The 13,751-nt window shown below is 45.7% G+C and overlaps 1 protein-coding gene and 1 non-coding gene across 4 annotated transcripts in view; both read right to left on the bottom strand.

Moving 5' to 3' along the window:
- Nucleotides 1-736: 736 nt before the first annotated feature.
- Sh3bgr (SH3 domain binding glutamate rich protein) overlaps nucleotides 737-13,751 on the bottom strand; it is a 30,909-nt gene continuing 17,894 nt past the window's right edge. For all 3 annotated transcript variants that reach the window (XM_075961143.1, XM_075961133.1, XM_075961152.1), the window contains exons 2-8: nucleotides 13,176-13,361; nucleotides 12,417-12,497; nucleotides 9,853-9,924; nucleotides 9,177-9,269; nucleotides 4,573-4,611; nucleotides 4,185-4,302; nucleotides 737-1,084 (exon numbers count right to left, since the gene is read on the bottom strand). In XM_075961143.1, the coding sequence (XP_075817258.1) occupies nucleotides 4,216-4,302; nucleotides 4,573-4,611; nucleotides 9,177-9,269; nucleotides 9,853-9,924; nucleotides 12,417-12,497; nucleotides 13,176-13,361 (558 nt within the window). In that variant the 3' untranslated portion in view covers nucleotides 737-1,084; nucleotides 4,185-4,215. The remainder of the gene's footprint in view (nucleotides 1,085-4,184; nucleotides 4,303-4,572; nucleotides 4,612-9,176; nucleotides 9,270-9,852; nucleotides 9,925-12,416; nucleotides 12,498-13,175; nucleotides 13,362-13,751) is intronic.
- On the bottom strand, nucleotides 11,416-11,519 carry LOC142842778 (U6 spliceosomal RNA). Its single transcript, XR_012909454.1, has one exon. It is a non-coding gene; the product is annotated as a U6 spliceosomal RNA (small nuclear RNA).

Raw genomic sequence — 13,751 nt, 5'->3', positions numbered from 1 at the left:
AGATATCTCCCTGCCTCTGCCTTTCTTGTGCTAGGATTAAAGGTGTGGGCCACCACTGCCTGGCTTGATCTTTTACTTTTAGAAAAAATTATACACTGTAAAGTTTATTTATTTTTTTAAGATTTTTTTAAATTATTTATTTATTTATTATGTATACAATAGTCTTCCTGCGTGTATGCCTGAAGGCCAGAAGAGGGCACCAGACCTCATTACAGAGGGTTGTGAGCCACCATGTGGTTGCTGGGAATTGAACTCAGGACCTTTGGAAGAGCAGGCAATGCTCTTAACCGCTGAGCCATCTCTCCAGCCCCAAGTTTATTTATTTTTATGTGTGTGGATGTTTTATATAAACACATGTGTGTGTACCATGCACCCATGACGACTGCAGTAGCGGTTGCTAACGCACACCCCAGGCTAAGGCTGCAAATCGGTCAACAGCCAGAGGAGCAGACGTAACTGTTCCTGCACCTCAGAAATGTTCAGGCCATGAGGCAGCAGACATCTTGTCTTAGCCACATCCCTGCAGGGTCCAGACAGGATACATAGCACTTTGTGTTACACAAGCTGTGATACAAGACAATCGGTTCCATTTGACAACCTGAACCAATTAGTGCAACAGAAACAATCTACCTCGGGATACAGACAATTTAGTCTGAACAGACAGAGCAAGTTCAAGTCCACAGGAGACAAAAACGTGAACAGAGGGAAAGGGGAAAGAAAGCAGAAAGACCAGACAGATTCTTGCTATCAATCTTTATTTACGATTGCTCTCCGGGAAGTGTTTCATTTTGAAAGCCAAGCCTTAAACAAGCAGTACACAGGGAAACACTCCTTCTGCATCGCAGTAAGACTGTTCGCAGAGTATTAACGGAAGGTCTACTTATGTGCAGCAAAAGAAACAAAAACTAAGCAAAGACCAAGAATGGTAGGCACAGTACGCGTGCAGTCCTCACATTCAGCTCACGGTGATACAGTGCAGTGGGAACCCAAACACACCCAACTGCATCGCAGGGCACAAGTCTTCGGTGAAGATTTTACCAACTTAGTGGAGAGAGTTGAAATGTGGCCTCGTGGCTCGGATATCCTAAAAGAAAGGAAGGAGTGGGAGAAGACTGTTAAAGACGGGAGTGTTTACTACAGTCTTTGCTATTTAATGGGACCACAGTTTACCTTTTCTGGCCCCAGAGCAGAGAAGAGAAAATAAGTTTGGTGAGAACCAAGCCAGATTTGCACTGGCTGCAAGAGCTAACATATCAAACACCAGAAGAAAGGCCGGCCTTCTAACTAGCTTCCCTGCTATCTGTTCGTGGAAAGCAGAGGCTGCATCTACAACTGAGTCCCTAGGAGGGAATTCCAGCAATGCAAGGTTACAGTAGGAGGCCGTGTTGAGAGGCAAGCGTTGGGGAGTAGGGTCTATTTATTTACTTATCTTTATTTTCATACGTGTGACTGTGTGAGTGTGTGTGATGTACATATGAGGGTGCCCGTGGAGGCCAGAAGAGGGCATCAGATCCCTTGGAGCTTGAGTTGCAGGCAGGGTAGGTGGTAGGAACTAAGCTTGGTCCTCTGGAAGAGCAGCAAGTACTCTTTATTACTGAACCATCTCTCCGGCCTCGGGAAATAGAGTTCGCTTCTCAGACTCAAGCACCAGTTTGTAGTCTAACTCTAAACTGGACAGGAGACTGTCTGTCTTCACGGTTCTGTTCACTGTCATGTTCTCCAGAGATCGTGTTTTCAAACTGAGTATGAATTCCTAGGCACCGAGACAGGGTGGCCTGTGGAAGCTGAGTTGTTCCCAGACATGGGTCCTGCTGCCAACCATGGCACAGTTGAAAGAAAGTCACTGAACCAGTGGGAGCCAAGGGAGAAGCCGAGAGCCTTCTGGTCCACGCCTTCACATCCAGGTATTTAACAGACTGCAGTGGGCTGAGTTCCAACCCAGCACCCTCAGAGAAACAGACAAAATGATCCACACGGCCTCACACTGGTCTTTCATTTTTATTTTAACTTTGGAATTGGACCTGGACACCATCCAAACACTAAGGCATCTCTCTCCGCTGAGCCAGTTCACATTCGGTATTTTCATGGTCATCATACTAAAACTGCATAGTTTTTAAGGAACCCTGCAAGTAGCGTGGCTATCAGTGGATTTGCATGGTGCTCTTGAGGCTGCGGCTCTGTAGCCTTTGGCTTTGCTGCTGGTTCGATGATAAAACCATCACTTTTGCGGTTTTTTCCTGATTCTTCAGATGGGATTTCATAAAACTGCCAACTTTCTCTTTCTTAAATATGAGCCACAAATCATTCCTTAGCAGTGGAATCATTACAGAGGAACAGACAGTTGAGAGGTCTGTGTGTCACCAGCATGAAGGAAAGTGGTGGGGAGACATCAAGCCATGCCCCAGATCTACTGTAATATAAATGGAGCACAATACTTCTATAGTCTAATAATGAACTGTGACAGACATCCCCACCAGCTCCAACAAAACATTAACTGTCTTATTTTTCTTTTTTCTTTTTTTCTCTGTGTAGCTCTGGCTGTCCTGGAACTCACTTTATAGACCTGAATGGTCTGGAACTCACAAAGATCCACCTGTCTCTGCCTCTGGCCAAGTGCTGGGAATAAAGGTGTGCACCACCACCACCTGGGCATACTAACCATCTTGGTATCAGCATCTTGTCCATAAGAATGTTGAGGAAGAATGTCCACACTGTTCACACAAACACACACACACACACAAGAAAAAATGTAGCACTGGTATCACCAACAAATGTTTTCACTAAGCTGATGAAACCAACGGTTAAAGATGGTGGGCTCCACCTCTTCTGTGGTTCTCTCTCCATCTTCTTTCGTACATAGCACCACTGTTACTTCAGAGCACTGAAGAATTCTTTTTCCATCTCTGTATGAACCCCTCTGTGCACCTGTCTCTAGTCAGGCACCAAGTCTTTGCTGGTGACCTACTGTGTGTCTAGGTACTTATCCCTCATTATCATGGGCCTTTGCTGGTGACCTACTGTGTGTTCGGGTACTTATCCCTCACCACAGGCCTTTGCTGGTGACCTACTGTGTGTCCAGATACTTATCCCTCATTATCACGGGCCTTTGCTGGTGACCTATTGTGTGTTCATGTATTTATCCCTCATTATCACGGGCCTTTGCTGGTGACCTACTGTGTGTCCAGGTACTTATCCCTCATTATCACAGGCCTTTGCTGGTGACCTACTGTGTGTCCAGGTACTTACCCTCATTGCGTCCTTCTCAGCTGCGCTCACAGCTACAGCCCAGAAATCTGACTCGTGTTTTTTTGGTACAGGTGTGATATAAACAGCGAGGAGACTAAAACGCTTTTAGGTTTCTGGTTTGTTCAGTGTTTGGTTTATTCTTTGTTTGATTTTTGTTTTTAAGTGGTGGCAAACAACTGGGAGGTCCCTCCCAGAAAGCTCCACTGCCTCTGACTCGGTCAAAAGGACAACAAGAGCAGCAACCTGGCTCGTGCAAATGTGTTGTCCTTGTGTCTCTTGAAGCCCGCTGTTTCACAGCATCAAGTGATCTGTAGGGTTTTCACTTAGCCTGCGCTAGGCAAGGATCCCACCGTGTCCTTGATGCCCTCCTACTGTAAACCATCCTTACCCTATTAACATAATCACACGGTACCTACCCACCTGTAGAGAATGCGTAGTTACTGTTTTACCACCAACAGACGTGTAAAACCACAAGGGAGCAAAAACTCACCAAATGTCTCATCGTCCACAGTATGTACACACGAGTGTTTGGTTAATATTAATAAGTGAGGCCAGGCTACCCAGCACTCAAGACGACACGCAGAGCTGCAGGAATTGTCTTTCATGAACCAGCAGCTAGCTCCGTGACTTTGAGGTCAGATTTGCCGCCAGGTTCATCAGTGATGAACGGCATTCGTGCCATGGACATGCAAAAGCTGCTTCTGTGCCAGCTCTTATAGAGGTCACGTGGAGGAGGAAATGTATGCATGCCAGCCCTCCTTTGCTCAGAGTGCTCTTTTCCCATCCTGCCCCAGAGCCAAGTCATACACATGGTAGCCTGAAGCCCTGCAGTGCACAGATGCGGGCAGAGAGATGTGTGCTCATGCTTCTCACACCTCATGAGAGGTCACACAGGGCCACGTAGGGACAAGCCACTCAGCCCGGAACTCCGCACCTACCTGGGATGGTTGATGAACCGGCCTGAAAGGCCTAAGAGTCTTCCCCTTCTCCTGCTTCTTCCTCAGCTTCCTCTTCCTCTGCCTCTCCCTCCGCTCCTTCCTCTGTCACCTCTTCTGTCTAGTGTTTACAAAATCGCATCATTACTGAGACGCATAAGAGCCAAAGACACCATGGGAATAAGAGGCCAAACTAGAGCTGAGGGCTCACAGTGACACCTGCCACTCAAAGATGAAGAGTGTCTGAAAAAGACATTTGGCATTGACCTCCAGTTGTCACACACACACGCACGCACGCACATGAGAGGAGTGTAGCTAAAGCAGCACTGGTGTCACCAACAAACATTTTCACTAAGTTGATTAAACCAACAGTTAAAGATGCAGACCCTACCTCTTCTGTTGTTCTCGCTCCCTCTTCTCCCTCTTCTTCCTTGGGTCCACAAAGATAAAAAATGGAGTAAGATTTAAATTGAATTTTTAAGGTAAACAAACTATAACAAAATGGAAGCTCATTGAATGAGCAGGACATGACTTATCCGTAAGGTGTCAAAAGCAGAGCTGTGATGATCTAACAACATCAGATCAGAGATGCAAGCAATTAAGGCTTTCAACCAAAACAAAAATGTCTTTACTGTCTTTCTATCCTAATAAGTATGTCTTTACTGCAGCTCCAACACAGTTCATACACGTCAAAGGCCAGTGAGATGCTCGACCAATAAAGTGCTCACCATTCAAGCCTGACAACCTGAGTTCAAGCCCCATGTCGCTGGACTTTCTTTTACTCTAGCCCCATGCTGGAACACCAAAATGTCATTGTTTTTTATTCTTTTACTCTTGGGGGGGGGGCCGCTACCCAGCTCCCAAATAAATCACACATGGGGTCTTATTCTTACTTGTAGCTGCAATTTATTTGTATTTTAATAAATAAAGCTTGCCTGGGGATCAGGAGAGTAAAACAGCCCCACTGGTCAGCCCCTTACAGACCAGGCAACAATGACACACACCTTTAATCCCAGTAGCCACCTAGCTTGCCATAGAAACCAGGTGTTAGTGCACACCTTTAATCCCAGCCTGACAGAGGATTATAAAATGTGAGGAGACAGCTCTGACACGGTCTCATTCTAAAATTCTTGGAGGCAGGATTGCCATTTCGGACTGAGGTAAGTAAGAGCCATTGGCTGGCTGTTTTGCTTTTCGGATCTTCGAGGTGAGCCCCAATTTCTCTGAGTTTCTAGTATTCATGCTTCAATTACTTACAAGTGCCCAGCAGTAGCTTGGCTTGTTTCTAGCCAGCTTTTCTTAAACTATCCCATCTACCTTTTGCATCTGGGCTTTTATCTTTCTCTATTTCTGTAGACCTTTTCTTTACTTTTTACTCTGTGGCTGGCTGGGTGGCTGGCCCCTGGCGCTCTCTTCTCCTTGCTCCTCTTTCTGTTCACACTTCTCCTTCTATTTATTCTCTCAGCCTGCCAGCCCCGCCTATCCTTGATCCCGCCCCGCCATTGGCTGTCCAGCTCTCTATCAGCTCTTTATTAACCTGTGTTTTAGACAAGCAAAGAATCACAGCTTCACAGACATAAATGCATGCAACATAAACAAAAGCAACACATCTTTACATCGTTAAAAAAGGGTTCCGGAGCAGAAGCAAATGTAACACACCTTAAAATAATATTCTACAGCAGCCCCATGTCCCACATAAAGGTGGTGTGAGAAAACTGATCCCACAGGGTTGTCCTCAGACCTCCATATGTGCACCGTGGCACAATGGCAATCATTTTTGATTATGATTATAATGATATGACATCGTTTCCCTTCTCTTCTCTCCAGCTGCTCCTGTGTCCTCCCCCATTTTCTCTCTTTCAAATTCATGGCCTTGGCATGGATGTTAGGCTACAGACCTTAAGAGACACTACCACTTTAGAGAACCAGAGGTGGCGACCTTGGATATAGCAGGCCGTCGCTCTACAGCCGACCTCTCTTCAGTTGGAACCACAGCAACACCAGCCATGGACTGGCAGTCCCTCACTCTCGCAGCTGAGGCAAGTCCATCTCCCACAATGACTTTATGCTCTTATTTAACCCCTTCTGGCCTTATGGCTCCCCGCCCACAGGCTGGATCATGTGGTATGGAACCTTCTAGCCTTCTGGCCCATCCCCAGAAACCTGAAAGAACCAGAAATCCCTTTGTTCCCTACATCAAAGATTCTCCCACTTTGGGGCCTCCTGATAACGCTCTCCTGAAATCTAATTCTCCTCATCTCTTTCCTCGTATACCCGGAACATCTCCTTTATCATCTACATCTGTGGCTGAAAGCCACCCCGCATCTACCTAGTGCTCTGGCTTCCCTCCTCCTCACTCCTTACTCAGCAAAACTGAACCCCCAATGAGATTCTCTCACGTCAGCTGCCACTCAGAATCGGGTTAGCCGGGAAGATATTTCCTAACAGGCCCTCAGATCGGCTCCCACAGCCATCCCTGAGTTGCCCTTCTCTCTGGCTTCTCTGCATGTTTCCTGCAGGTGTGATCTGTCCCTTACTTATGTTCAGGATCTCCAGGATCCTGCCGCTGTTGTAAACTGGATAAACACAAGTTTGTGGGCGGGAGCAGGTACACATGAAGTCTGGTACCTACCCTCTGCCTCTCGAAGAGCTTTCATTTTCTTCTTAACCTTGTGTCATCAGGTTAAACGTCATCATATACAGCATGGAGCTATCAGTTCTGTAGAGTTTTACACTTTCCTAAATCCAAGGATTTTAGTATCCAAGAGGAACAAGGTATCATTAAAAATGGGGCAACCAGCCGGATGGTGGAGGTGTAAGCCTTTTATCCCAGCAGTCAGGAGGCAGAGGCCGGTGGATCTCTGTGAGTTTGAGGACAGCCTGGTTTAGAGCTAGCTCCAGGACAGCAAGGGCTACACAGAGAACCCCTGCTTGGAAAACCAAATTAATAGGAGGAGGAGGAGGGGGAGGAGGAGGGAAGGGGGAGGGGAGGGGGAGGGGTAAATAGTCTTGAAAGGAACTTCAAAGGGCCCAGGATATTGTCAGCACCAGCACTCAGAACACAGGCTCCCCATCAGGGCAGAAGTTTGCCTTCCTTCCCATTGCTCCCTCCTAATCACTGAGGTTCTGCCTGTCAGGGGGCAGTGGCTCAAACGACTGATAAAATGTGAATTGAATATATTTATCAAATCCCACTCCTGCTTCCAATCCTTCTTAAATTGAGGGACAATATACTAATTTCAAAAGCTTTTCAGCATTAGCTCACAGAACTAGACAGCATCTGAACTAGGCAGTGTTAAAAAGCCAACTCCACACAACGCTTGAACTCTATTTTATGGGTCAGAAAATAATCACATAGACAAAGGCATTATAGACAAAACCGTAGTTCCTGGGTCAGTGAGTCAGGTGCTCACAGCACTGCAGACAGGAGCACCAGGAGGAGCACACGTGGGAAATGAGATCTCTTAGACCTTCCTCAGCAGCTATTTTTTGTTGGGAACTTAGCCAAGACTTGGGCCAATGACATGGCACTGGGACAGACCTAGGGGCAGGTGTCAGTGGTGACGAGTGTCAGACACGGATGGTGACGAGGATGTTGAACCCTGCCAATGTGACCTGAAAGGGCGGCTAGCCCTAGAACTGGCAGGAGAGAGCATTGGTGGTGTCCCCTGGGTCTTTGGCCCTTAGTCCAGCCTTGTGCCCGCAAGCTTTTTGGAGCTACATCCATGCTGGCCTTAACATAAGTCACTTTTGTGAAGATTTGTTTGGGGAGGAGCCGAGATGGTGAGAGTTCAACCATGTGTCACCAAGCCCAGGGCTTGGAGATTTTCAGATGAAGAGTACCAGCTGGCAACAAACATGACTCAAAACAATTTAGCCTTTTCTGTAGATAAATTTACCTTGATAAGAGCCAACGCAAACACAAACCAGTTGTGATGTTTCCACCATCTTAGAAAACTTTATAATGTTTTTACTCAAACTCTCCCAAGGGGAGGCTCAGCCTGAGGCCTGTAGTCCACCCACTGCCACCCCGAGGCCTTGTCGGCCACGGTCCCAGAATTCCTTAAGTAGTCCCCACACCCGTTGCTCTTGGTCCCTACAGAATCCCCAGACATCACTTATCACCGTGTCCCTGGACAGAAAATCTCTTCAGGTGCTGTGGGACAACAGTCTCAAACCCTGCAAAGATTTGCCAGTTATATTGGTTTAATAAATGCTGATTGGTCAGTAGCCGGGCAGGAAGTATAGGTGGGGTTAGCAGAGCAGGAGAATTCTGGGAAGAGGTTCAGTCTACATTCGTGACTCAGACACAGAAGAAGCAAGATGAGAATGCCTCGCTGATATAAGGTACCAAGCCACGTAGCTAGCATAGACAAGAATAATGGGTTAATGTATGATGTAAAAGTTAGTTAATAAGAAGCCTAAGCTAATAGGCCAACCAGTTTATAATTAATGTAAGCCTCTGTGTGTTTCTTTGGGACTGAACGGCTGTGGGACCATGCGGCACAGAGACTCGCTGGGACCTGTTGGTCACATGAACACTGGACTCAGTGAGTTTCCTTCCCAATGCTGGACTCCAGTCCTCACATTCCCACTTATGTTTTGCTAACACTCAAATGCCCCGGCTCTTTCCCACAGGAGGCTCACAGGAAGCTACATGTCAGAGTTAGCCATCACTCAGGCAAGGAGTAACGACCTGTGTCTGAGCAAGAGCTTGGAATATGAATGAATATGTCTTCTCCCTGGGTTCATGAGGAATCGGTAGCCTCCACTGATCTTTTCCCACCAAGTCTGGCTCAGGTCCTCCCTCTGGCCCTCTCAGCACCAGGTCCACAGCAGTTAAAGCAGGAATAAGAACAGCTGGCCCCTCACAGCTACACCCTCAGCGTGCCCTTTCTCTCTCACAGCTGTGAGCCCAGCACAATTCCTGGCACCGTGCAGGAGCTCAGTAAGGGACAGAAGCAACAAACCTGCAGTAACAGAGCAAACACTCACGTTCTTCTCTTGGGATTCAGAAAGGTCGCCAGTGTCTTCGCTGTCCTCTTTCTGTGCCTCATTTTCTCCACTTTCCTCAGTCTTCTCTGTTCCCTGTTTAGAAAAGAATCTCAAGAATCTGACCTTCAGGAAGCACCCAAGGACAAAGCAAGCCACCCCTGCTGTGGCTTCTCCCTCTCAGTTGTGGCCTCTAAGAGACCTCCTCTACACAAGGTCATTTAGATACTGACACAGCTCCCCAAACCCCCAAACCTCTAACAAACTCCTGCATGCTGCAGCCAGAAACTACTGAGTGAAGGATGCTGAGTCACCCATTTAAGGCTGGTGAAGGTGGCAGATGAGGAGATGGATGGATATAGATGAATACGGTAGACAGTACACAGGTAAACTGGATGGGTGGGTGGATGGATGGGTGGGTGGATGGATGGGTGGGTGGATAACGGATAAAAGAGATAATAGAAAATAATGATGATAGGTATATGGATAAATAAGGTATAGATAGTAGGTAGATGGAAGATAGATAGATAGATAGATAGATAGATAGATAGATAGATAGATAATAAATGAATGATAGTTGGGTATATAGATAGATGAATAGATAGTTCAGAGAGAGAGAAGTGAAAGCAATGTTAGGCCCACGCAGCCACCCTGAAGACACTGGCAGCACCAGTCTTACCTCTGCAGTACCTTCTGCCTCTCCTGCCACATCTCCATTGGGAAGGGAAGAAGCTTCCTCAGGCTTTGTCACCTATACCAAATAGTTGAAACACCTGAGATTCTCTTTAGACACTCACATTTCAGTGTCATTTATTTATTTATTTAAGATTTCTGTCTCTTCCCCACCACCGCCTCCCATATCCCTCCCCCTCCCCCAATCAATTCCCCCTCTCTCATCAACTAACTGAATTGTTCTTATCTTTGGCCTTCATTTTATCCGCAGCAACAGTGGGGCCACATAGGGGCAAAGCCATTGCCACCAATGCTGCAATAACAAGAACTTAACCCCTGTGGCTGGGGAGATGATCCAGTGGTTAAGAATGCTGGCTGCTCTTGCAGAAGACATGGGTTCAGTTTCCAGCACACTCATGGCTGCTCACAGCCATCCATAACTCCAATTCCAGGGATCCAATGTCTCTTCTGGACTCTGCAGGCACCAGGTACGTACTTTACATACAAACATATATACAGGCAAAACACCCATACACTTAAAATAAAATTAAAATAATTTTGAGAGCATGAAAGCAGAAAGCATCTTAGCACAAGCTTGGGGCAGAGCTTGTGCTCTGTGTAACAATGGTCTTGTACCCTGTAAAGATTTGTCACTTTTATTGGTTTAATAAAATGCTGATTGGCCAGTAGCCAGGCAGTAAGTATAGGCAGGGTGCCTAGAACAGGCAAATTCTGGGAAGAGGAAAAGCATAGTCTGCAGTTGTCACCCAGAGGCAGAAGAGGCAAGATGAGAATGCCTGAGTGATGAAAGGTACCAAGCCATGTGGCTAATACAGACAAGAATTATGGGTTAATTTAAGATGTAAGAGTTAGTTAATAAGAAGCCTGAGCTAATAGGCCAATCAGTTTATATATGTTTATGTATGTTTCTTTGGGAGTGAACGGCTTCAGGACTGGGTGGGATAGAAACCTCTGTCAACACAGAGCCATATTAGCTCCCCCACATGACAGTCTAACTTATTAAAAGGTCCTCAGCTTTTTAAAGCTATCATTAGGTTATCTTCAGGACAAACATTCTTCAAATTCACCTTCTGTTGACACCCTCATATGACAATTAATCTTTAATATATATATGTATATATAACCCTATCATTCTAATTTATTCTTTGTGACATCTGCTTAACATTAAGACTATGATAATTTATTCAGATATGTTCTAAATGGTAGATAGTCAGCGTGGCCCCATGTTTATGACTCTCTGACTAAAATGATGGGGATATTTTTATCAGGTTCCTTTTCCAAAGGTAGGATGATTCAGATCCCTCTGTAATATATGAATATCCTCCTTCTCTTTAGCCTTGTGGCCAATTAACCCAGCTGTGCTTTTTAATGATTGTGAGTGTGTTCGGGGGAAATGGAGTTCCATCTTCCTCTTTATTTATATCTCCTTGGTCCCTAGAAAGCAAGGGCATACTTTGAATCACTTACACTGTCTGCTCAGATGATTTTATCTGTATCTTGACCACTTTCCTTGAGTTATTTCTAATTCTGGATGGGTCTTTGAGACCAGCTGACCTGGGAAGACTTCATGAGTTTGTGTGTCATCCTTGAGCAGGGGCAGTGCTAATCTCTGTATTATTTAGATTTTAGTATGTGTGCTCCCAAAGTGAGCACAATTTTAACTTTTTGTAAAAATATATTTCTTAATAGTTCTGTGCTTTTGTAGTTATTAATATCTAGACCTTTAATAGATCTATAATCTAATTTTATATATGATATAAAATAACAGGTTGGGGCTGGGATTATAGCTCATAAAACAGCATTTGCCTAGTATGAATGAGCCTTAGGCTCCATCCTGAACATGATTTTTTTAAATTTAAAGTCAATGTCCATGCAGTGTTCTGAATGAGAAATGTCCCCCATACACTCCTGTGTTTGAACTCTTGGTCCTCCTTGGTGGCACTCCTTGGGGAGGTTATGGAGCCTTTAGGAGATGGAGCCTTGCTGGAGGAAGTACATTACATTACTAGGGTGGCCTTGGGGAGGTTATGGAGCCTTTAGGAGGTGCAGCCTTGCTGGAGGAAGTACATTACATCACTAGGGTGGCCTTGGGGAAGTTATGGAGCCTTTAGGAGATGGAGCCTTGCTGGAGGAAGTACATTACACCACTAGGGTGGTCTTGGGGAAGTTATGGAGCCTTTAGGAGGTGCAGCCTTGCTGGAGGAAGTACATTACACCACTAGGGTGGCCTTGGGGAGTTACAGTGTTGCCTCATTTCCTATCTGTCCTACTCAGGGTTTCTATTGCTGAGATGAAACACCACGACCAAAAGACACACATGTGCACACATGCATGCACGCATGTGACGCACGCACGTGCACACACACACTGAACTGGTATAGAGATAGGCAAAGCCCCATAGAACAGTGACATGTAAATTTATGGCGCATTCTGTAAATTAAAAAAAAGATCATGTTGACTTAGAGCGTCATTGATGAGCACTAGTGTTTGCCAGTTTCTATCTCCTTCTATTATAGCCTGTACTGGACCATGCAGGGCATCCCAGCTTACCTTTGACCCTGGAGGAGGAGCCAAACCAAGGAATGAATAAATAATATTTTCTTCTTTTGCAGAGAAGAAAGAGTCAAAATCCTGGAAGCAAAGAAATGGAATATTTAAAACTATCCTACACTTGGGGGCTGGTATATGTTCTGAGCCCAGTCCCCTTATCAAGCATGAAACGTCCTCTCTGCTTGTTTTGTCAACTGATAATTAATCCATCAGCGTTTATTTAAAACATAATTTGACAGATACAGAATTGTTCCACACCAGGTCACTGTGCAACTGATTCTACCATCTTCTCACTATTAAATTTTGGTTGGCTAGAAGAAAGAGATCATGACCTGACAGGCCAGAACGATTTCAGTGACTCAAAACTAATCTACTTGAAACAACTTCTGGTCAACGGGCTGACAAGATGGGTCAGTGGATAAAGTGCCTACTGTGCCAGCACGGGGCACTGAGTTTGGGTCCTCAGCGCCCATGGAGAAGTGGAGCCCAACAGCATGTGTCTGTCAACCTGGTGCTGGGAAGGGGGCAGAAACGAACTGACTCCTAAACCCTGCCAGCCGAGCTGAATCAAGGAGCCCCAGGTCGAGCGAGAGACCCTGTCTCAAAACACAAAGCAGAAAGTGATTGGAGAAGACACCCAGTGTCAACCTCTGGCCAACATCACACACCCACACACATATGCGTGGGCACACAGACTTGCAAACCACACACATTAATTAACAACACACAGAAGACATTACCACTGCGCTGAATACTCACCCCACAATAGTGCTCTTCATTGAAGATCTGAGGCGGCAAAGGAATCCCATTCTGAGGCTTCTTCTCCCCGGGCACGTTCTCTCTCATCCACTTCCTGTTGTCTTCATCCCCGGCGATGTCCAGTTCCTTAAAGTCTATTTTATTGGCTTCCAAAAAGCCCACCACTTCTTGCTGTTTCTTCCTAATCTGGTTAAGAGCAGAGAAAAATGATCATTACTGTATTATAATATCATAGCTGGTTTTGAAGCGTGATTGGCTGATGTTTATGTATCAGTTATTTTCTTTAGCTGTACTGTATATAGCACAAAACAAAGAAAACAATAAAATCACACCTTTCTGTGAGAAAGGATCAATAGAGAACAAATGGAGCTGTTGGTCCCGGCACAAGCGTGATACTATGCTAAATGCTATTCTCAGTACCTGCCCCCCAGAAAGGAAACAGAAGAAATCTGTCTGCCCTCGGACTCACCAAGGACCACTTAAAACAGGCTCCTCAGATGGACTGGAACAAGTGAGGTTGGCCTGGCCTGGGACTTTGAGAGAAGGAAGGGTTCTAGAGTCAAGCCCAGAGGAAGA

The sequence above is a fragment of the Microtus pennsylvanicus genome, chromosome 1 (assembly GCF_037038515.1).
Source record: "Microtus pennsylvanicus isolate mMicPen1 chromosome 1, mMicPen1.hap1, whole genome shotgun sequence".
In the NCBI taxonomy this organism is placed as follows: domain Eukaryota; kingdom Metazoa; phylum Chordata; class Mammalia; order Rodentia; family Cricetidae; genus Microtus; species Microtus pennsylvanicus.
The sequence above is the reverse complement of the archived record's forward strand: the minus strand, read 5'-3'. Positions and strand labels throughout refer to the sequence as shown.